Genomic DNA, 23,200 nt, shown 5'->3' on the forward strand with positions numbered 1-23,200 from the left:
GACAAGACCTTTGTTTGGGTACCACCAAATTTGACCTTTTGACCTTGACCTTGGAGTTTGACCCACTTTTACATGAAAATTTTAAAATTTTACTTTGGCCATATCTTTTGAACAGTAGAAACCAGGACATTCATACTTCACATATATAATGTTTGTTAAATAACCTCTCACTGGATACCAACAACCTTGACCCTTTGACCTTGACCTTGTAGATTTTGGTACTTGTGAAATAACTTTAACCTTGGCCATAACTTTTGAACGGTAAGGGATAGGGCTTTTATATTTCATATATGTAATCCTTGTGAGAAGACCCTTCATTGGATACGAAGATCCTTGACCCTTTGACCTTGACCTTTGAGGTTGACCTACTTTAAAAAATCAAACCTTGACCATAACTTTTAAAGACTAGGGCTAGTGCTTTCATACTTTACATATTTGATCCTTATGACAAGACCTTTTAGTTGATAACAATAACTTTGACCCTTTGACCTTGACCTTGGAGTTTGACCTACTTTAAAAATACAACATTGACCATAATTTTTAAAGGGTTCGGGCTAGGGCATTCATACTTCACAAATTTAATCCTTGTGGCAAGACCTTTCATTTGATATCAAGAACTTTGACCCTTTGACCTTGACCTTGGAGTTATATTTTACAAACATTAACCTTGACCATAACTTTTGAACAGTAGGAGCTAGAGCTTTCATATTTCACATGTGTAATCCTTGTGACAAGACTTTTCATTGGGTATTAAGAATCTTGATCCCTTGACCTTGACCTTAGAGTTTGACCTATTTTTAAAAACTTTAACCTTGGTCATAACTTTTGAATGGTAAGGGCCAGCGCTTTCATACTTCCCATACGTAATCTTTGAGACTAAGCCTTTCTTTAAAACTCAACAACCTTGACCCATTGACCTTGAAACGGAGTTTGTCCTATATTATAAAATGTTAACCTTGGTCATAACCCTTGAACAGGTGTAGCTAGCGTTTTATTTTTCGCATTTCTTGTGAAAAGGCCTTACTTTGGTACCAACTTATTATGTTCCCCAAACGAAGTTGGGGAACATATTGTTTTTACTCTGTTTCTTATTATTATTATGTTCCCCAAACGAAGTTTGGGAACATATTGTTTTTACTCGGTTTCTTATTATTATTATTATTATTCTTTTTTTTCTTCTTTGTTCTCCGGTACTTTTTTGTCCGCGAGTGTTCTCAGAAACTGTTCATCCAACTGAGCTAAAACCTTTTTAGGGTTAATAGGTGTGAAGTGTAGGTGTGCGGAACGAAGGTCATTTTGCGCGCATACGCATGCACGTGCGAGCGCGTGAAATGAGTGAAATGACTGATATACTTTATATAGCCATAACTTTTACATTTTTCGATGAAATACTTTAAAACTCATTATATAAAGATACATTAATAGTGTAGATAATATGACATGGTCAAATTAGCACGAACTCACGCGCATGCACGTGCGCTGCGCTCTGATTGGCTGAAACAAAAATCTCAATATCTTTTTTTGTTTTTTGACGAAATGCTTTGACATTTTAAACATAGTCATGCATGAGGATATACTACAGTATGATATATAACATTTTTCATGAAAACACGCGCATGCACGTGCGCTGCAATCTGACTGGTTAAAACTTTAAATGCCTATAACTTTTTTGATTCTCAACAAAACAGGATGAAATTTAGAATATGAATAGATATGACGGATTCCTACATCATGCTACTATCAAACTTGAATGCAAGGGCATGCATGCACGTGTGCGCGCGCAATGCGTTAAATAATCGATATACTTGATATAGTCGTAAATTTTTGATGAAACGTTTTGAAACTCAAAGAATAGAAACATATTAAAAGTGTAGTCAAGATGATATGGCTTTCATGCATTGCACCTGCGCGCGCGTGCAATGTTCAAATGACTTGTATACTTGATATGGCCGTTAGTTTTATATTTCTTTATGAAATGCTTTTGTTGACCTTGACCTTTGACCTTGACCTTTGACCTCTTGATTCAAAGGTCACAATCCAGCTCAAGTTCGTAGATGTATTTACAAACTCACTTTAACAAATGCTTAGAATAAATAAGTCAACCCCACACCCACCCCCCCCCCTTTCTCCTGGAAAAAAAAAATCAATAACAACGTAGAAAATTTCCCTGAAACTCAATCCACACCTGGGATCGACATAAAATTCCACTTAAGGTGCAGAAAAGACTTGATAGAAAGTTTCCTGAAAGTTTTACGGTAAGTCTCTAAAGTATATAGAAATAATGAACTTTTACGGCAAAAATTACAAATTCTGTCGTGTTTGAAATTTAAGTGCAGACGAACAAAGATATGATATAAACCTTTCAAAGCCTATATCTCTAGATGTCGTTAATAGCATTCAATTCTACTGATATGAATTAATATTTTAATACCAAGCATTCTTCTTTTATTTTACCTTTGAAATTTATTTGAATTTTTTTTAGAATTACACAATCCCCAGAAACAGCGAGTTTCCGTATATTAAAAAGCAATACACGTTTCTTTCCCCGTAAAACATCAGGTATTTGAATTCATGAAAAAAATATTAATGAGGGGGTGTTAAACAATACCTGTCACATTAACTGACACCAAAAAACCAGGGTACGTACACGACATTTTCTGATTTTTTTGCATCTGCAAACAAGGCTACCCTCAAATCCACGTGTTTTCAATGTCTTTATAAACATCTCAAAAGCACCCCAGGAAGTAGCCTCCTATGCCCTGGGAAAATAGTTCCTGTCAAAAAACTTTATTTATTTACAGAGTAGATAAAATTTCCTAGGCACAGGTACCAGAGTTGTCAAAATGGCCTGGAAGGAAATAAAAAAAAATCTCAAAAGAAAGGGAAATCGGCTATGTATGTATGGGACTACAATTGACTAAGTTCATTTTGATTGGTCAATTACCGGTGTGGTACCCCTAGTCGCCTTGAACCCAGTCCTGTCTTTCTGAATAAAACCAACTCCGAGCCCGATGTAAAAATCCTAGTAGAGAAATGAGAATTTGAATTTTCCTGCCTTATTATGTTCCCCAAACGGAGTTTGGGAACATATTGTTTTTACTCGGTTTCTTATTATTATGTTCCCCAAACGGAGTTTGGGAACATATTGTTTTTACTCGGTTTCTTATTATTATTATTAAGGTCTTCCGTCTTCAGCGGAAGACCTTCTTGTTATTCTTAGGTTTCTTTTTCACTTTTATTATTATTGTTTTTTTTTCTTACCGATTTTGTGCACGCGATTTCTCGAAAACGGCTCGATGCATTTCCATGAAACTTTCAGGACTTATGTTACATTACTTGAACCTTATGCGTTTTTTTCTGTTTTGATGACGTCACTTCCGGTCCGGAGTTATCGGCACTTTAATGGTTTTTTAAGGGTCGTTTTGTCCGCACAATTTCTCCTAAACGGCTTTAGATAGACACATGATACTTTCAGGTATGGTAGACCTATGTCTGTAGATTTGCGGAATGTATTTCGTTTTTATCGGTTGTGCCGCACGTCGGCGCTCGCTATGGCCCGAAAAAAGTCCTATCGTGAATTTCAAAAATTTTAACACCTATTCTACGATATCTTTTTACCTGGAAATATTTTGTTAAGACATATAGAACAAAAGAAGTGTAGAATTCCAAGATCTATTAAATGATATCTAACAAAAAGGGCTGGCCCCTAAAAATAAGGGCCTAGAGGGGCCGAAAGTATTTCCTTTCTATCTCAAAAAGTATTAAGAATTTGTAATACGTCAAAGAAGCAAAGTTGTTCAAAATGTCCAGCTAAATCTATTGGTGTCATCAAAATACGTTCAGCGTCGTCGCTTCCGGCCAAACCGGAAGTAGTCGAAAAAAGCGTATTTTTGCCGTTTTTGACAAGTTTTTGGGTAACATATGTCTCTGGAAACATGAAAATTAATTTTCCGTCCGTCGTCGTCACTTCCGGTCAAACCGGAAGTAGCAAAAAATAGCTTATTTTTGCATTAATTAAAATAGCTTTAGAGGATTCAAACCATTTATGCGTTATTTCTCATTTTTGTTAAAAATGAAAGCTACTTCCGGTCAAACAGGACGGAAGACCTACTCGTTGCTTTGCAACGAGCTTTGCTCTAGTTATTATTATTTTTTTTCTTATTTGTTCTCCGGTACTTTTTTGTCCGCGAGTGTTCTCAGAAACTGTTCACCAAACTAAGTTAAAACCTTTTTAGGGTTAATGGGTGTGTAGTGTAGGTGTGCGGAACGAAGGTCATTTTGCGCGCATACGCCTGCACGTGCGGGCGCGTGAAATGAGTGAAATGACTGATATATTTGATATAGTCATAACTTTTACATTTTTTGATGAAATGCTTTGAAACTCATTATATAAGGATATATTAATAGTGTTAATAAAATGACACTGTCAAATTAACACGAACTCACGCGCATGCACGTGCGCTTTGCTCTGATTGGCTGAAACAAAAACCTCAATATCTTTTCTGTTTTTTGACAAAATGCTATGAAATTTAAAACATAGGCATACTTTAAGATGTCCTACAAAATGATATATAACAATTGTCATGAAAACATGCGCATGCGCGTGAGCTGCAATCTGATTGGCTTAAACTTTAAATGGCTATAACTCCCTTGTTTTTCAACCAAATAAGATGGGGTTTAGAACATAGACAGCCATAATGGACTGCTACAAGAAGGTATGGTCGTCATGCACATGCATGCACGTGCGTGCACGTACGCTTTGATCTGATTGACTGAAACAAAAATATCAATATCTTTTTCGTTTTTTGACGAAATGCTATGAAATCTTGGACATAGGCATGCATTAAGATATCCTACAATATGATATGTAACAATTTTCATAAATGCATGCACATGCACGTGCGCTGCAATCTGATTGGCTTAAACTTTAAATGGCTGTAACTTTCTTGTTTTTCAACCAAACAGGATGGGATTTGGACCTTACACAGACATAATAGACTCCAACAAGAGGGTATGGTCATCATGCACATGCATGCACGTGCGTGCACGTGAAATTGGTAAAATTAAGAATACACCTGAATGATCGTATTTTTAATGCTTTTGGATTAAACGCTTCAATATTTAGTATATCAAGATTTCTAAATAGTGGAGACAAGATGTTATCGTCATTATGCATATGCATTCACATGCGCACGCGTGCTATGCTAAAATTTGAATATACTTGGTACACTTCTGGGAAAACGTTGATAAAGTCTTAAATGCATAGAGTTTGCCTTTTTTAATAAAGCTTACAGGATATATGGCACGAAAATGGATTTGGGGAGCGTTTGGGGAACATCTGTAACGGTTCCCGTTACAATTAGCACTAGTTATTATTCTTTTTTTTCTTCTTTGTTCTCCGGTCTCTTTTTGTCCGCGAGTGTTCTCAGAAACTGTTCACCCAACTGAGCTAAAACCTTTTTAGGATTAATAGGTGTGTAGTGTAGGTGTGCGGAACGAAGGTCATTTTGCGCGCATACGCATGCACGTGCGGGCGCGTGAAATGAGTGAAATGACGGATATACTTTATATAGCCATAACTTTAATATTTTTTGATGAAATACTTTAAAACTCATTTAATAAGGATATATTTATAGTGTAGATAATGTGACACTGTCAAATTAGCACGAACTCACACGCATGCACGTGCGCTTTGCTCTGATTGGCTGAAACAAAAATGTCTATATCTTTCCTGTTTTTTGACGAAATGCTATGAAATTTAAAATATAGGCATACTTTAGGATGTACTACAATATGATATATAACAATTGTCATGTAAACACGCGCATGCACGTGCGCTGCAATATGATTGGCTTAAACTTTAAATGGCTATAACTCCCTTGTTTTTCAACCAATCAGTATGGGATTTAGAACATAGACAGACATAATGGACTTCCACAAGGAAGTATGGTCGTCATGCACATGCATGCACGTGCGTGCACGTGTGGTTTGCTGTGATTGGCTGAAACAAAAATCGCAATATCTTTTTTTAATTTTTGACGAAATGATTTAGAATCTTAAACATAGTCATGCATTAGGATGTCCTACAATATGATATATAACAGTTGTCGTGAAAACATGCGTATACACGTGCGCTACAATTTGATTGGCTTAAATTTGAAATGGCTATAACTTCCTTGTTTTTCAACCAAACATGATGGGATTTAGAACATAGACAAACAATACAGTCTCCTACAAGAAAATATGGTCGACATGCACATGCATGCACGTGCGTGCACGTGAAATGAGTAAAATTACAAATACACTAGAATAAAACGTATTTTTTGATACTTTTGGATAAAACGCTGTCATTTCTAGTACTAGTATATGAACAATGTAGACAAGATGATATGGTCATTACGCACATGCATTCAAATGCGCATGCGTGCAATGCATAAATTTGAATATACTTAGTATACTTCTGGGAAAACATTGTTATAGTCTAAAAGGCATAGAGTTCGTCTTATTCAATGAAGCTTACAGGGAATAACGCACCAAAAGGTAGATGGGGAGCGTTTGGGGAACATCTGTAACGGTTCCCGTTACATTTAGCCCTAGTTATTCTTCTTCTTCTTCCTGGGTACTTTTTTGTCCAGGAGTGATCTTGTAAACTACACATCCGACTTAGGTAAAACCTTTTTAGGGTCAGTAGACATGTTATGTAGATTTGCGGAATCAAGGTCATTTTGCGCACACGTGCTTGCAAGAGCGTGCACGTGCAACACGTGAAATGACCGATTTTATTGATATAGACCTAACTTTTTACATTTTTGATGAAATGCTTTGAAAATCATAATATAAGGATATATTAGTAGCGTAGACAATATGACAAGGTCAAAATAGCAAGATCTCACGCGCACGCACGTGAGCTTTGCTCTGATTGGCTGAAACTAAAGTGACAATATCTTTCTTGTTTTTTGACGAAATCCTTTGAAATTTTGAACATGGCCATGCATTACGATATCCTACAAGATGATATATAGCAATTATCATGAAAACACGTGAATGCACATGCGCTGTAATCTGATTGGCTGAAACTTCAAATAGCTATAACTCCCTTGGTTTTCAACCAAACAGGATGGGATTTTGAACATAGATAGATATAATGGACTTCTACAAGAAGGTATGGTCACCATGCACATGCACACTCATGTATGTACGTGCCCTGCAATCTGATTGGCTGAAACTTTAAACAGCTATAACTCCCTTGGTTTTCAACCAAACAGGATGGGATTTAGAACATAGATAGATGTAATGGACTTCTACAAGAAGGTATGGTCACCATGCTCATGTATGCACGTGCGTGCACCTGAAATGAGTTAAATCAAAAATACACTTAAATGAACGTATTTTTTAATACTTTTGGATTAATATAGCATCTATCTCGCCCATATGCGAATAAGATGCTTTTATCTTGGCAGCGCAATATTTTTGGGCGCAGTTATCTCTCCTTGTTTCGGCACGAGTTATCTAACTTTCAATTATATAAAGAAAGATGCTCGTGCTGCAAACTCTCTCTTTGCCGGTTACACGCTAGTTGCAAGGTTGGTGTTAATCAAATTTGTGAAAACAATGGCTAAGTGTAGATTTATGAAATAGATTCTTGCCTTAAAATGTTTTTAATTTCTATTACTATTTTTATGAATTCGTATTGTTTACTTATCTATTCGCTAAAAAAGGTTTAATTTGGATAAGGTCAGATTCATTTCAGTTTGTCTATTTGCATCACCATGTGCTAGCCGCCATCTTTGTCCCAAGTGAAAAATTTTAAGGTAATCGAATAATACCATGTAGGCCTAATCGATAATAATTTTATAACTCTATTTCATGCGAATCTATGACTAATTGACTCTTTTCAGCTTCATTTCTTTGTAACTGATGACTATATATTTGACTAAATAAAAAATATATATATATATATATATATATGCATGAATTAATAAGAAAAATACAGGTAAGCATATAACTATTTCGTTACAAACAGTAAAGTGTTACTTTATATCACTGATGATAACACCAACTTTCAAACTGGTATCTACAGGTTTCCAGCTTGTATAGAATTAGGCTCTGCTTCCACTCAAACGGAAGGGGGGGGGGGGGCACTGATAAAAAACTAACCATAAGTGCACGGGAGAAATTGTAACAAAGGAAAATGTCTCAAAAAAAAAAAAAAAAAATATTTCCAATTGAAAAATGGACGGATGTCATGCTCATGTGTGCATCTGTTTACATACCGTATCTGCCCATCCATATAAAGCAATAGATATCCTAAGTTTGTCCATACAGTTCGCTTGGGGTTTGAATATGTCACGCAGTATCGTCTTCGGAAATCTATAGACCCCTCTATTTCTTGGGCCTTAGTTGACTTGGAACTGGTTGTTATATTTGAATCCTAGTTATCGGCTGGAATTTCTCCAGACTCAACACTCTCAAATAAACACTAGAGGTACTGTGAGCGATGAGCTCACTAAATGATACCCCCCGCCTCCATATAGTTATAATGACAAAGTCCATGTTTTGCTGTTGCTGTGGCCGGGAAACCCAAAATATGTGTCTGATCAAAAAGTAAAATAGGAGGTGCACAATGGCAATATGTAATAAAGATTCTGTGAAAGTTTCATCAAATTTCATTCAGTGGTATGAGAGGAGTTGCGGATAAGAGATGGGTACCCCAAAGCGTAACAGACGGACGGACGGACAGACGTACAGACGGACGGAATTAACGATTACTATATACCCTCCCGCTTTTCAAGCGGGGGGTATAAAAATGTGCGTTGATTTCAATTTTAAGGGGTCCTGCAGTCAAATCTTTGTCAGTACATGCGCACTCGTACAAGTGGTGTTGGCATGCACACAGTCATACAATGCAATTTTCAAAGAGCCCAGGTAAAATACCAGTAGCTCATTCGATCGCACCTACTTTCGAAACAAGCCCATGCAACCACAATGAGTTTACAATATAGAAATCCATATACAAGAAATCAAGCTCCACCAAACTCCTAACAAAAACCTCAGTCCCATATACAAAAATACGAGAAAAATGGCTAAAAGTAATTTGGCCGTAGCAAACATGTAAATTAAAATTCCTATTTTAAATATGGTCCGACGTTGATCGTTCTCTAAACAAACCTGTAGCAAATCAAGTTCAATGTTACATATGAAAAATAACAATTTAATTTCAGCTTATCAATATAATTTCAGCTTATCAATACAAAGCAGGAATAAAAATAATTATTTAATTAAAATAATTGTAACAAAGAAGTTGAATTAAGGGGGGGGGGGTGTTACCCTTATGTAATCTCAGAGTATCTCCAGTGGGAGTGGTACCAAAGAGGGATAACTCTGGTTGGCAATTGATAACGCACCTTTCATATCCTACAGACAGCAGTGAAAATCACTAAATAAACCATAGTAAGTTCACAGTTATTATACATCCTTTGATGGTAATAAAAATGTTGGCCAAGGTTGGTGAAGGTGCATAATTTGTAAAAGTAGTATTAAATCAGCATTTAGGTTTCTACATGCGTTCCCGGGGGATTTTGATTTTTTAGGATTCAAAGTTGAGGGTATATATATTAATTTGTTGAATGTCTTCAAGACATCTCCCTTTCTCAAACAAAGCTTTTAAGAATTTCAAATATTCTTGCACTGGATTAAAAAAAAAAAAAAAAATTAGAACATTAATTACATACATGTACATGATTTCATATTTGCAGATAAAGAAAGGGAGTCATTCTTAAATTAATGCAAACATCGCAAGGGGTTTGTCTCAACTGGGGGGTCCCCTTAACTGAGCACTTATCTTTAAAGGATTTTAGAAATTAGACCTACCCAGGGGGTCAACTATCTTGTCATTTTTTCCGGAGCTCCTTTCACTAAGTATCATTTAACTTCGAACTTAGCAAAACATTAGGTCTTAAACCTCGAGTCTTGGGACTACGAATCCCACTTCTTTCGTATTGGGGCAAGTACGTAATTGGGGACTTATCTCAGGTTATCCATAGTGGGAAAACAACAGTGACAAAACTAAAAGAATGTCAGGTTTAAATACTTGAAATTTATTAAGGAGATCCAATTTCCTCTTGTGCACTTAATATGGTCTCATGTTCTGCTCGTATTAATTGGCATTGTTCTTCATATAATCTGGCCATGGAGAATACTAGAAAGGCCTGGGTTTAATGCATTTTTCGTTAACAAAGTTTGTGAAGTTAATTGGGGATTCTGTAATCCACTATACTGACATCAAAAAACCATGCCAAAATTATTTGAAAGGGATGGGGTACATTTATCCAAGTTAAGAAAATAAACTTTAAAAAAAAAAACAACAATTCAGGGGATATAAAGCCAATTATTAGGTATGTATGCAAGTTTCATCCATCACTTTAATGACTGATATCTGGAGAGGAAGGGTCACGGCTGTTTCAGGCCGCTCAGGACCCCCACTAGTAAAGTGGCGGCGCCCCCATTCGTAGATGCTTTGTTCAAGCCTATACGACCGGGGTCTTGTGGCGAACTGAGCGGCATACATCACTTGAACTACGATGTAATATGGGTTCATTATTTGACCGCTGCACCACACAGGGTCAAAGTTGAATACCATGTAAATATTGTGACAGTGTAAACAAAACTATTTTATTTTTATTTTCTTCCTTGACTTCTGCACCTCCCAGAGTCATGGATGTGTGATTATTATTCTAAATATTTTATTTTCTTCCTGGACTTCTGCACCTCCCAGAGTCATGGATGTGTGAATATTATTCTTGCATTGCAAGTTTTTATTATTTGACCTTGACTTCTGCATCTCCAGGGGTCAAGGTCAACTAATATGTTGATGTTGTACTGAAATGTTGTTGACCTTGGCATCTGCATCTCCCAGGGTCAAGGTCACCTGATATGTTGATGTACTGAAATGTTGTTGTTGAACTGAAATGTTGTTGTTGTTGAACTGAAATGTTGTTGTTGTTGCTGGGCCTACCCGTTGCTTTGGAGGCCCGAAATAATATGTTATATTATTCAGCCGTGCCCAAAAGCGCCAAATAAATAAAAACCTATAAAAATTGTTTTTGATTTATTGCGTCTGTCCAAGATAATATAGCATCTATCTCGCCCATATGCGAATAAGATGCTTTTATCTTGGCAGCGCAATATTTTTGGGCGCAGTTATCTCTCCTTGTTTCGGCACGAGTTATCTAACTTTCAATTATATAAAGAAAGATGCTCGTGCTGCAAACTCTCTCTTTGCCGGTTACACGCTAGTTGCAAGGTTGGTGTTAATCAAATTTGTGAAAACAATGGCTAAGTGTAGATTTATGAAATCCCTCCCTACCCTGATCCCCCAATTGTACATTGTTGAATAGATACTGCTGGTTTCTGTTTTTTCTTTTCAGTGGAAAATTTTACAAAGCAAATGGTCATCTGTACCTTCATATTCGGCATGGCTGTCGCTTCTGATGAATGGAATGCGAACTGACATTTCTGAGTTTTACATCGCGAGTGGCCATTTATACCTACGTATTCGGCATGGCTGTTACTCCTGAAGATGGACTGCGAACTGAATTTTACGAAGCAAGTGGTCATATGTACCTACATATTCGGAACGACTCCCACTTCTGAAGATGGACTGCGAACTGAGTTTTACATAGCAACTGGTCACCTGTACCTACATATTCGGCACGGCTGTCACTTCTGAAGATGGACTGCGAACTGAGCGGCATACATCACTTGAACTATGATGTAATATGGGTTCATTATTTGACCGCTGCACCACACAGGGTCAAAGTTGAATACCATGTAAATATTGTGACAGTGTAAACAAAACTATTTTATTTTTATTTTCTTCCTTGACTTCTGCACCTCCCAGAGTCATGGATGTGTGATTATTATTCTAAATATTTTATTTTCTTCCTGGACTTCTGCACCTCCCAGAGTCATGGATGTGTGAATATTATTCTTGCATTGCAAGTTTTTATTATTTGACCTTGACTTCTGCATCTCCAGGGGTCAAGGTCAACTAATATGTTGATGTTGTACTGAAATGTTGTTGACCTTGGCATCTGCATCTCCCAGGGTCAAGGTCACCTGATATGTTGATGTACTGAAATGTTGTTGTTGAACTGAAATGTTGTTGTTGTTGAACTGAAATGTTGTTGTTGTTGCTGGGCCTACCCGTTGCTTTGGAGGCCCGAAATAATATGTTATATTATTCAGCCGTGCCCAAAAGCGCCAAATAAATAAAAACCTATAAAAATTGTTTTTGATTTATTGCGTCTGTCCAAGATAAATACTTTAATATTTAGTATATTAAAATATATAGATTGTGTAGACAAGATGATATGGTCATTACGCACATGCATTCACATGCGCACGCGTACAATGCTAAAATTTGAATGAACTTGGTACACTTCTGGGTAAACGTTGTTAAAGTCTCAAATGCATAGAGTTTGTCTTATTTAATGAAGCTTACAGGGAATATGACTAGAAAAGGGAGTTGGGGAGCGTTTAAGGGAACATCTGTAACGGTCCCCGTTACAATTAGCACTAGTTTGATCTGCATTTGAGAAAGCTTAACCTTCGCTATGTTGCCATACGGGGACATCAGTGTTTCACAAACACATCTTGTTTCTTGCTTTTTTAAAGCATATTTTATGGCAGGACCGGCGGGGGGGGGGGGGGTGTCCCAAAAGTCATCGTATTTTATTATTCATACAAATGCATGTGCATGTGTTTAAACAAATTGCTGGGATTCATAATACAAAAGCCCACAGAACACGGGACCACTACCACGGTCTAAAATAGCATATAATAAGTTGGATACTCAATGCATTTTGGCAAAATCGATCTTGATTTTAAATAAAATAAAGTACTTCATGCTTCGAGTCTTTTTCTTAAAGTGTTTTAACGATCATTTACTTAAAACAAGGCGGGTTTCTGATAGCTTAATCGATTTTTTCGTTACGAAAAACTGACAAATTGCATGTTGTGTCAAGAACTGAGCTTACTTCCGCGTTAGGTTTTTTAACCAGAATCAACCACTTATAAATTGTGTCATATTTGTCACAATCGTGACATAGTCGATCATCAGAACAGAAAAAAAACGGGCGCATGGCTCTCCTAAAATAATCATTATTTATAGAAATAAGAGTGTTTGCAAAACATATACAATATGTATATGTATGTCCTAATGTAGAATTATTTAACTAAAAGGAAACAACTTATATTTAGAATGTCAGTATAATGATAGTGAATAAACTGGTGATCAGGGACAAACATATAGTACTAATTCGATCTCTATGATACCTTAATATTATAATATTTCATTAGGCGTGATTTTCTTCTGAGAATACTTGATTTCATGTCTTTAAATGACAGTTCTATAGAGAAGGAGGAAGACTAAGCTGGAATTGTTTCCTGTATTAGTATATGTTTAGCGTTTACATGGTTTGACCGTTGACCTATAATTATGGCCATATAATCTTAAATATTAAAAAAGTCATTTACTTCCTAAGATGGACCAGTGTACCAATTAAGTTTGAAGTCTCGTTATTAAAATCAGTAGGGTTCATCGAATCTCTATAAGGGAGAATCAATGTATAAGTTTGATGAGTGCCAAATAATGGATTCTCAAAATACTGAACAGACATCTTTGATCCATTGTCCAGTTTGACCATTGGCCTTTATTCTTGTAACTTCAAAATTAATGGAGTATCGAGGGACCGCATGTGGTATCAAATTTCTACATAGGAATGCATAGGAAAATCTTTTAAAATCTCCCTCACAAGAACAACAAAACAATAACTGGACATATTTACACAGAAGTGATGATTCAATTAAGTATCTTCGAAACATGACCCGCAGGGGTAATGGGAGACACAATGGGCGATCAAAGTTTGTTTTTGGAATACATAGGAAAATACCATAATATTTTTTTTTTCATGAAAAGCAATAGTATATTAACTTATAAGCAGGCGTAGGTAGTGACTTTTTATCATCACCCTGTTGATAGGGAGGGTTCACAAGGGCAATTGAGTTTTTATTACAAAGGAATTTATCATGAAAAACTACTACACAAGACCAGCTAAAGCAGATGTTCCTCCTTTTTTCTAGAGAAAGTTCCGAGTCAGAGGTGAGCGATTTGGCCCATGGACCTCTTGTTTTGTGCCTTGTATGTCTATCTTTTTCAACATTGGACCTAGTTTGTACTGCTATCTACCGTAACATTTTGCGGAAATGTATCGGCATGATCCTTTTTAAAATTAATAAACTTGAACGTAATCTTTGACATTTTTTCTTTGGCGGAAAAACAGTTATGAGAGATTGCATTATAGTATTGATCTTAACATCTTTAAATCATGCAGTTCATCTGTGATTCCCGCTGTATATTCTATCTCGTTAGTTATAACCAAACAAAGGGTCAGTCACCCCAACTCTACATGTAGCGAAATTCAAATTCAGAGTCAACAACCCTACGTCAGACACAAAATCTATTGCGCATTTAGTCGTGTTAGCTGCGATGTTGGAATACAAATGAAATGTTTTTATGAACTATCGCGTAAATTTACAAACACAGCTAAATATCAAACAATAACAATATTAATTGATCATCAAGGAAAAAAGTATCAAATTGACAAAAAGTAAATAAAATATATTCTTGTAATATGGTTGGTGTTTTTTTTTCAATCAAACGATTTGCTTTTCATTTGAAATACAATAAAGGTCTGTGTTCGTCATAATCTTTTCAATTATCATTTTAAATAGTATTTTACACCAATTAAGACTTTATCATTTGACAAATACAATGTACATCAAATTTCACAAAGGATTTTTTTTCTAGAATAGTACTAAAACACTACAGTTTTTTAATTATGCGTTCAAATTAAAATTGCCGTGTCTTTTTTTTTTTTTTTTACTGTAAATGCAGATTTGATTTAGGAAATCCAAAAAAAAAAAAAAAGAGAATTGTCGTATTCGATCTATTGGTAAGTTTATTAAGACGAAATTGAATCCCAATGAATAGGTTTTAGATCATTTTAAAATCAACCAAAATTTATCCATGTGAAAATGCCCGTCTAACACTTAGATGTCGGTGATATATACAAATGTATTGTCAAAATTTAATGCAGATGAGCATACTTATAAAACTATATTAAGTGCCTGTTATTAACAAACAATTTTATCATGGTATAAAATGCTGACACTACTTTCTGAATAATTCTACGGATACATTTATGTTCTGGAACTATTTTTCAAATATATGTTTATGGAACTTTTCGCATTCCTCAGGACATACCTCATGTTTATATTGAAAAGTATAGATGTGTAATCAAGCTTGATATACGCAATGTACTAGTACATGACCCTTATATATACGTTTCACACTGGACATGACGTGTTCCTAATGATACGATGAAAACCTGCCATTTCGCAACTGATCTGAGCAAGTGCTATATCATGACCTGCGTGACCAATTAGGACCACTGCGTAGTTTATTTTACGATCTCCATGCATACAGGTGTGACGGACAATCCGCTCTAAAGCAATTATTGTAGATATCTAAATCCTATTAGAGCTTCGCAGCAATGTCTTCTCCGCATATATTTTCTATCAGTTTTCAGTGAGATTCAGTAGTAAACAGGCTCAATCCATGGATAAACATGTTTACACGTAGATTGTTTACATCGATTTCCTATAGGAAAGAGGAAAAACGTAAATGGCCACATGTAAATTTTTATACTGATTCTACCCCGGAGAAGTTATTAAGGCTGATACGCTGTGTTATCATACATTCCGGGATTGCATAAGCTCACCTTTTCAGATGGGGGATAGTCCGCCATGATTAGACCCGGAACAGAGAAATCTGGACACCTCGAGTATTCTTAACATTTTATTTGTATGTGAACATCAACAGATTACCTATGACAAAATCTGATAGAAAACAAAGCCTTTGATACAATAGAAAACTCATAACACACTAACATTTTTGTTCATACATTATATGACCACCGCCGTCTAGTCTAAAGGATCTAAAATATTTCTCCCCACAAACACTGATTAAACACTTTTTTTGTTTAATCAAATTAAAGTAAATGCTGGGAGGAAATTTGTCAGATCCCTTAGAATTAAACGACATATAGCAGTCCTGCACTACATTTATATTGCATCTTCTTTTCTTAATCAAATACAAATAAATTAAATCACTAACACACTCTACATTACTATGTACTTATTGCCTGTGGAATGTGGTATTTCAACATACACAAGGCCCCCTTTTACACAGTTAGCAACACAACATTTAACATATACATGTACGTGTGCAACACATTTGCACTGTTTTGTAACCAGAAGTCACAATCAAACATTCACTCCACACAGAAACTGGCCTATGTAGTTAAAGGAGATCTTACGCTTGCGACTCGATACGCAATTTTATTCTATGATGATTATGTAAGGTGATAACATTCACAACACAATTATAACTTCATTTGCGCATGACATGAACTTGGCACATATCTCTTCTTTTTTTGCAGTTTATTCAACTGTGTCAATTGCAACTAGATCACATGTCTAAAGCATTCTGTTGAATGTTTTACAAATTTTCATTCCCATAACCAAACTGATATTCTTGTGTCAACATGTTAAAAGCTGCAATAGATCCTTTGCAAGTCCTTTCAGAAAAAACATACCATTGAAACATAATGGATGTGTATTCAAACAAAATGTTCAATATTGCATTCATTTGCTCTACCCGCTTTGAATGATAGCTGATTTCTCAGTTTCTTTTTTTTTCAAAGTCTCTTACGAGGCAATTAAATAAAGAAATCGTCCTCTGCCTCATGAACAAGCATACTGGGGACCATCTGATCCACGTTTTTGTGGTCTATGATGGTCACGAATCCCCCCGACATGGAGGAGTCTGTGAACCAGGGGTGTTTGAGGATTTGATCTGCGGAGAGCCGTTCATTCGGATCCCTCCTCAGCAGATTCTTAATCAAGCACCGAGCTTTAGGAGACAGAACAGGGGGAACAGAGAACTGCCCTCGACGGATTTTCCCAAAGAGTGCACTTGGGTCGCAGTCATGAAAGGGGTATCTTCCCACCATCATGGTATACAGCATCACGCCAAGGCTCCAGACATCTGCGGAACGTCCAGAGTAAGTCTCGTTGGGGTTCAGAATTTCAGGGCTGACGTATGCTGGACAGCCATGTTTGTCAGTTAGTCGATCATCATTGTCATCGTTCAGAACATAGGCATCTTCCAAACCATCCAGACGAAGCTCCGTTCTAAAAAGATAAACCAAACAAATACTGAATAAAAAATTGAATCTGTTCCAAGTTTTATGCAATATCTGATACAGCTTAGATAAGCTGTGTATGGGATAGGAAAAGTTACTATATATAGAAAGTTAGAGATTATGTCCTGTGAGGAAGAATTCATCAGCAAATTACATGCTAGCATTCCAACCATTCATTAGTTGTGCACTTCAATGTTCTATTTAAGGAGTCCTACATCATTGAGAATTTCAAGCATTTTCATAATTCAGGTTGTTTGCTGGGGCAGCGCACTGAGAGGTATTTAAACTTATACGACAGGGCGTTATACAATCTGCCGACAGTCGACCTACAATGGCAACCTTAAGTTCAACATGCATGCGTCATTCTTCACTAGAGTGTATGGAAAGAGAAAAAATTAATCAAAGAGACATGAAGCTAAATGACGTCAGCTGTTCCATTTTATCAATGGCTGGATTTATCTAGGCCAGGTACAATGTGCTACAGAAATAAAACCATGGAATCCATTTCTACATTGATCCAACCTCACTCCCATACTTTTATGTTATATTACAAACAATAAATGTGAATCCAAACCACATTCCCAACACACCAAGGTCTATAAATAGACTAGCCTGGGGCTCAGCAGTGCAAGGATCGACCCATTGACAGGCCTTTTTCATTTCCTTTATCAATATGTGACAAAAACATCATGCTCTTGCAGATACACACTCTCTATTTAATGAAATTTTCTGACAGTATAATTTACACTCAGAAAAAAAGGTGTATTCATTGTATGATAATTAACCAAAATTGTGATCTACTCTGTCTTATTCAATGACAGCAGAAACCAGGCACCTTCATATTTCCTTCATGACTGGAAACAATTAAAAGGAATTCACTACCATAACCTTCGCCAGCTAACAAGATTTAAACAACACAAACCCATGTAAAAAGTCACCACACCCTATCCATAATAACACATTAACAAACTGACTGTCGATAACATTTCAAACAAGCTGCAATTCAGGCACGCCTAATCAGATATATATATATTTCCCCCTTACTTCTGGGTGCAACCAGTAAAAAACGCCATAAGCAATGTTTTCTAGTAAGCATGTTTGCAAATCGATTACAAAAACCTATTTGAATTACAAAAAAATCTCAGCAGGAGGCTTTATATTTGTTTAAAAATACACAATTGAATTTTGAGTTTTTGTTTTTCTTAATAGGCGTATTGTTTTTCTTTCGAAACGAATCGAAATTAATTCAATGCTTCAAACTTCTATGCCTAGAGCTAAATACTTGATAGGTATTTAACAAGGGCGTCTGCTTTTTACGACAGACATTAAATTATTGGGCGGAGCTGATTTGACTTGCTATGCTAGGTGGAGCAATACATTTACATTCAGTTGACCTATATTCACCTACACTGTGTACTGAAGAAACACAGTTCAATGAAGAGTGAAAATACTGCACGATTCTAGAGAGCGTAATTTGCTCATACACAGTTATAATTAGGAAAAGTAAAAAAAAACCACAGGAAATAATCTCTCACACATAATTAAAATCTAATTTATGTCATCTTTATTGTTTCCTGACTTCCTTCATTTCATTTTATTTGAGCTATCTGAAGATTCTCCATTTAGAAAATTTAACAATTCCAAAATCCTTACTGACATTTAACAATTAATTTAATTATGTTTTACGCTTTCGTTTCCCATTTTTTGATTACCATTAACATAGTTCTGAATGTAACCTTTAGCACGTATATGCGTATTACTTGTCAAAAATATTTAAAAGACATCAAAATATTTCATACCTTTCCTGGTTTTTGAAGACGAATTTACGCAGCTTGAGATCTCGTAGCACCACCCCATTTTCGTGGCAATGCAACACGGCAGCAACGATCTGCTGCATCAGCTGTGAAGCTTCCTCTTCTCGCAGTTTCTTCTTCTGTCTCACATAGGAATGCAAGTCTCCATAATGTCGCTCAAAAATGACGTAAGCTTTGGTCTCCCCAAGAATGATTTCTGAGATGGAACTGATATTCTCGTGGTCATCCACTTGCCAATATGGAGCAAGATTGTCTCTGTATGTATTTACAGGAAATACCTGAGAAAATAAAAGAGGAAATATAAAATAATTGCTAAAGGCTGCTTGCTTTCTTCTTCCATTATACCTATCTGATCTGCACTGTTCCAAGATTATTGAACAATGTTTTTGCACGATACAGTTAATAAGCAAAAAAGCTCATTGCTGCTAAATATAACTCAATAGATGCAACATGATTAAGAATGATACAATGCTCTCGACATTGAGTAAGTGATTTCCTGTTGATGCAATGCTGCTGCTTAGCTTCTACCTGACCCAAATATTATATTCTTAACATGACTAATAAAGCTGATGTAAATTATATCACATTTTGTCAAAAAAGTCATATCAATAACAACCACTGCCTTTCTGCATACTGTATAACTTTTATTGTTCACTATTTAAATGCAGAGCAACTGTCATCCGCTATCAGGTAACCAAACTATGACTCATTTGAACAAGCCTACACATTTTAAAAGGGAAAATGAAACAAAACCAAGAATTATTCAAAAACTGTCTGAACATGTCCTTTTATATCAAAGACATTTCAATTTTGCAAACAATGATCAATCTTAATTACATAAAATTTTTAATGCAATTGAAATGTGAACAATAATATACCTTGCATATGTATTCTTCATAGGTCTGCCAGTTTATGGCCTTGAATGTTTCTCCCTCTTGTTGGTCAAGAAGTATGTATCTACCAATTTTAGATGCCTTTTGTGCATCAGGCTTCTTTGGAAAATCTGGTGGTGGAAGCTGCACATCTGGACTAAGTACTGAATTTAGGTTTGGTTTTGGATTGTCAAACAAGTCTTCTTTCTTTTGGTGCCCATGCTTTGGAATCTGCAGCCTGGGCCTTACCCGCGTAATATTCATAAAGAAGGTGGACCCCTTCCTTTCCTGTAAAGCTTTCAAAAATCCAAACCGTCCACACAGGCTTCTTAAATCCTGTTTTATCAAGAAATTCGATTGAATTACCTATTTTGAGATATTTCTTCCAACACAAAAATAAATATTTGAATATTTATCACAATGAGTTGTATCACAGTTACACAACGGTCAATGAACAATGAATCTCGTGCAAGAGTTCTATTATCACAGACAAAAATAAAATTGGTCCACTGTGGAATACAGTACTACAAACTGTTCTTCTTTTGCGAGGAAATCTATTTTTGTGCCCTTACCCAACTTCTAACTTAGGTGTGCAATAACTTCTTAATCACAGTTTCACTGTATGATGAAATTGCGTACAATATACTGGCCGGGTCGATATAGACGGAAACTGCGTTTTTCTTCTTTAAATCCGCTGTTAATGGGTTATAACTTCTTCACACCGTTCTTTCTTGCTTCTGAAACACCAAACACTTTTTTCTTTCACTTGGGAAGGGCACACTTTCCCCCCTCCCGTTTAGAGGCTATCAGACATACTGCGTCTAGATTTATCCATTGTGCTGTTGGCAACGTGTATGGAAAGTAGGGTAATCTGAAGGAAGGTAATTTTATATTCATACGCAGATGAGACCTCCGCTTCATTCTAAACACTCTTAAATTAAATAAGTTTTCTTATTAATCAATCAACATCTTATCTTGTACAAATTTCAAATTATTATAGATCCGCTGAGAACAAATCATAGCTATTATTATGTAAATAATTTTTAAAATTATATTGGAACTATTTTCTGTAGTGTAAACTGCCTATCATACAATGAAATTCTTCCAGATCTAATTTTAGAAAGGTTGTCTCGGTATTTCTAAAATTAGACCTGGAAAAGAAAGTTGTACAAATGCTATTGGTTAAAGACTTAGTATTCTTTAAATATCTTAGGGGGAATCCTGAGAAGAACTCCAAATATGGGAACCCTCTATTGTAGAAATCTATGACGTTTTTACACGTCAGTCATTCAAGAACAAAGGAAACGAAAATAAACACAGCGTAGTATGAGAGTCTAGTAAACAAAGGATTATGCAGGTATATGTGTTTTGCGCTTCTGTTTCTTACACACATAACAACATGTACAATTAATTTTAATCATGTTTTTCTACACACTTTTTTTTTTAATTGTACAATTGCAAATTTAAAATATATATTTTGAAAATAGAATAAAAATGAAATTTTAATTAAAAGACGTTATATTTATTTATTTATTGGCCTATTTATTTATTTATCTAGTTAAATATTTATTTATTTTATTTGTTAATAAGAAAAAGCTCAATTATAATTTATAAAAAAAAGACAATGTAGTAATAATCAAACATCATATACAATATTTTGATATGAATTAACTTACATTTAATACGTAAACGTCGTATACTGTGTTACTAGTTACTTAATTTGAAATTTTCATCTCAGTTGCAATGCATATTCGAAGCTATAACAGGTTTTCTTTTAAAACACGATTATATCGTTTAATTTCCACAAAGCACACATTAATTCGTTTGACAAAAGGTATATACTTAGATACATGCTTCGTACGTATACTTGTTCAATACCACGTAGTCCACATGACGAAGTATGATGCAATATAAATCACGCCACGTATGTGTCAATGTAGATTAAAATATGTCCCTTGGTAAGGGCATGAAGCAGTCTGGCCTTGCTCTATGGCGTGACACTGAACATGAAGAAAATGGACTGATACTGATCATTAAAATGTTGGAAAAAGATCCACAGCAGGGGAGGGGGGGTGTAGTGCTGCCATCTAGTGTCAGTAAATGCCGAAAGAGGGTCTCATGCTTCATTAATAAAATATTAGTGGACAAGTCTCCATATTGCACTATGACCCTCTTTCAAATCATGATCTACGAGGGTAGGGTACGTATAAGCAATGTTCAATGAAAGTGTGTGCATGGTGTGTGTGCTTCTTGATCTGCAATCAATCAAGATGCAAGAATACATATCAGTGGCCACTTACTAAAAAATCGCAGGCACCTGACATCAATTAGTTATTTTTCTTTTAAATAATAAAATTACCCCTACCAAATATTTTTTTTAATAAACTGAAAATAAATAACGTCAGATGCCTGTGTAAATAAGATATAATGATTTTATGCCCCCTTAACCGACTATATTTCGGGGCCTAAAGTTTTGGTTTGAATGGTTGGTTTTAGGCCATCCATATGCAACAGTAAATTAAGGAGATTCAAAAAATGCATTGTTGGACCGAGAAAATGAACCCGGGACACCAGCTTCACTATAGACCTAGTCAGGTGCCCTAACTATGGAGCTTCAAACTAAAGTGCTGCGTACCCTTAACACCCTCTCCTCCAATCTAACGCACAGCCTTAGTCCCTATACACCCTCTCCTACCAACTGTACACTGCCTATACCCCAAACACCCTCTCCTCCCCACAAAAGCACAGCCTACACCCCTAAACAAGTTCTTACTACAAAAGCACAGCCTACACCCCTAAAGATCAGCTTCTCCAAACTAAAATACTTATATCCCTAAATATCCTCTCATCCCCAAAAACAGTACACCCTTAATACATCCACTATAAACAGCCTACTCCCCTAAACAACCTCCCCTCCCAACTAATGCATACCTTACACCCCTTAACACCCTCTCCTCCCAACTAAAAACAGCCTACACCCGTTAACACCCTCTCCTCCCAACTAATAAAGGCCTAAACCCCTGAACACCATCTCCTCCCAACTACAGCACTGTCTATACCCTTTAACACCATCGATCCCCTTCCAACTAAAGCAAAGCCAACACTCTTAACACCATCTCCTCACAACCAAAGCAAAGCCTACCCTCAAACAACATCATATCCAAAATGAAGCACAGCCTACACCCCC

The 23,200-nt window shown here is 36.0% G+C and overlaps 1 protein-coding gene across 1 annotated transcript; it reads right to left on the minus strand.

Moving 5' to 3' along the window:
• Window positions 1-15,906: 15,906 nt before the first annotated feature.
• Window positions 15,907-20,897, minus strand: LOC134249347 (tribbles homolog 2-like). The gene is made up of 4 exons (XM_062731708.1): window positions 20,586-20,897; window positions 20,020-20,349; window positions 19,127-19,419; window positions 15,907-17,316 (listed from the first exon to the last, which is right to left on the minus strand). Exons 2-4 carry the CDS (start codon window positions 20,275-20,277, stop codon window positions 16,842-16,844), a joined length of 1,026 nt encoding a protein of 341 aa, XP_062587692.1. The 5' UTR covers window positions 20,278-20,349; window positions 20,586-20,897; the 3' UTR covers window positions 15,907-16,841.
• Between the last annotated feature and the right edge of the window lie 2,303 nt (window positions 20,898-23,200).

Source organism: Saccostrea cucullata, unplaced genomic scaffold (assembly GCF_032062105.1).
Source record: "Saccostrea cucullata isolate Sc308-1 unplaced genomic scaffold, CSIRO_AGI_Scuc_v1 ctg561, whole genome shotgun sequence".
Taxonomy (NCBI): Eukaryota; Metazoa; Mollusca; class Bivalvia; order Ostreida; family Ostreidae; genus Saccostrea; species Saccostrea cuccullata.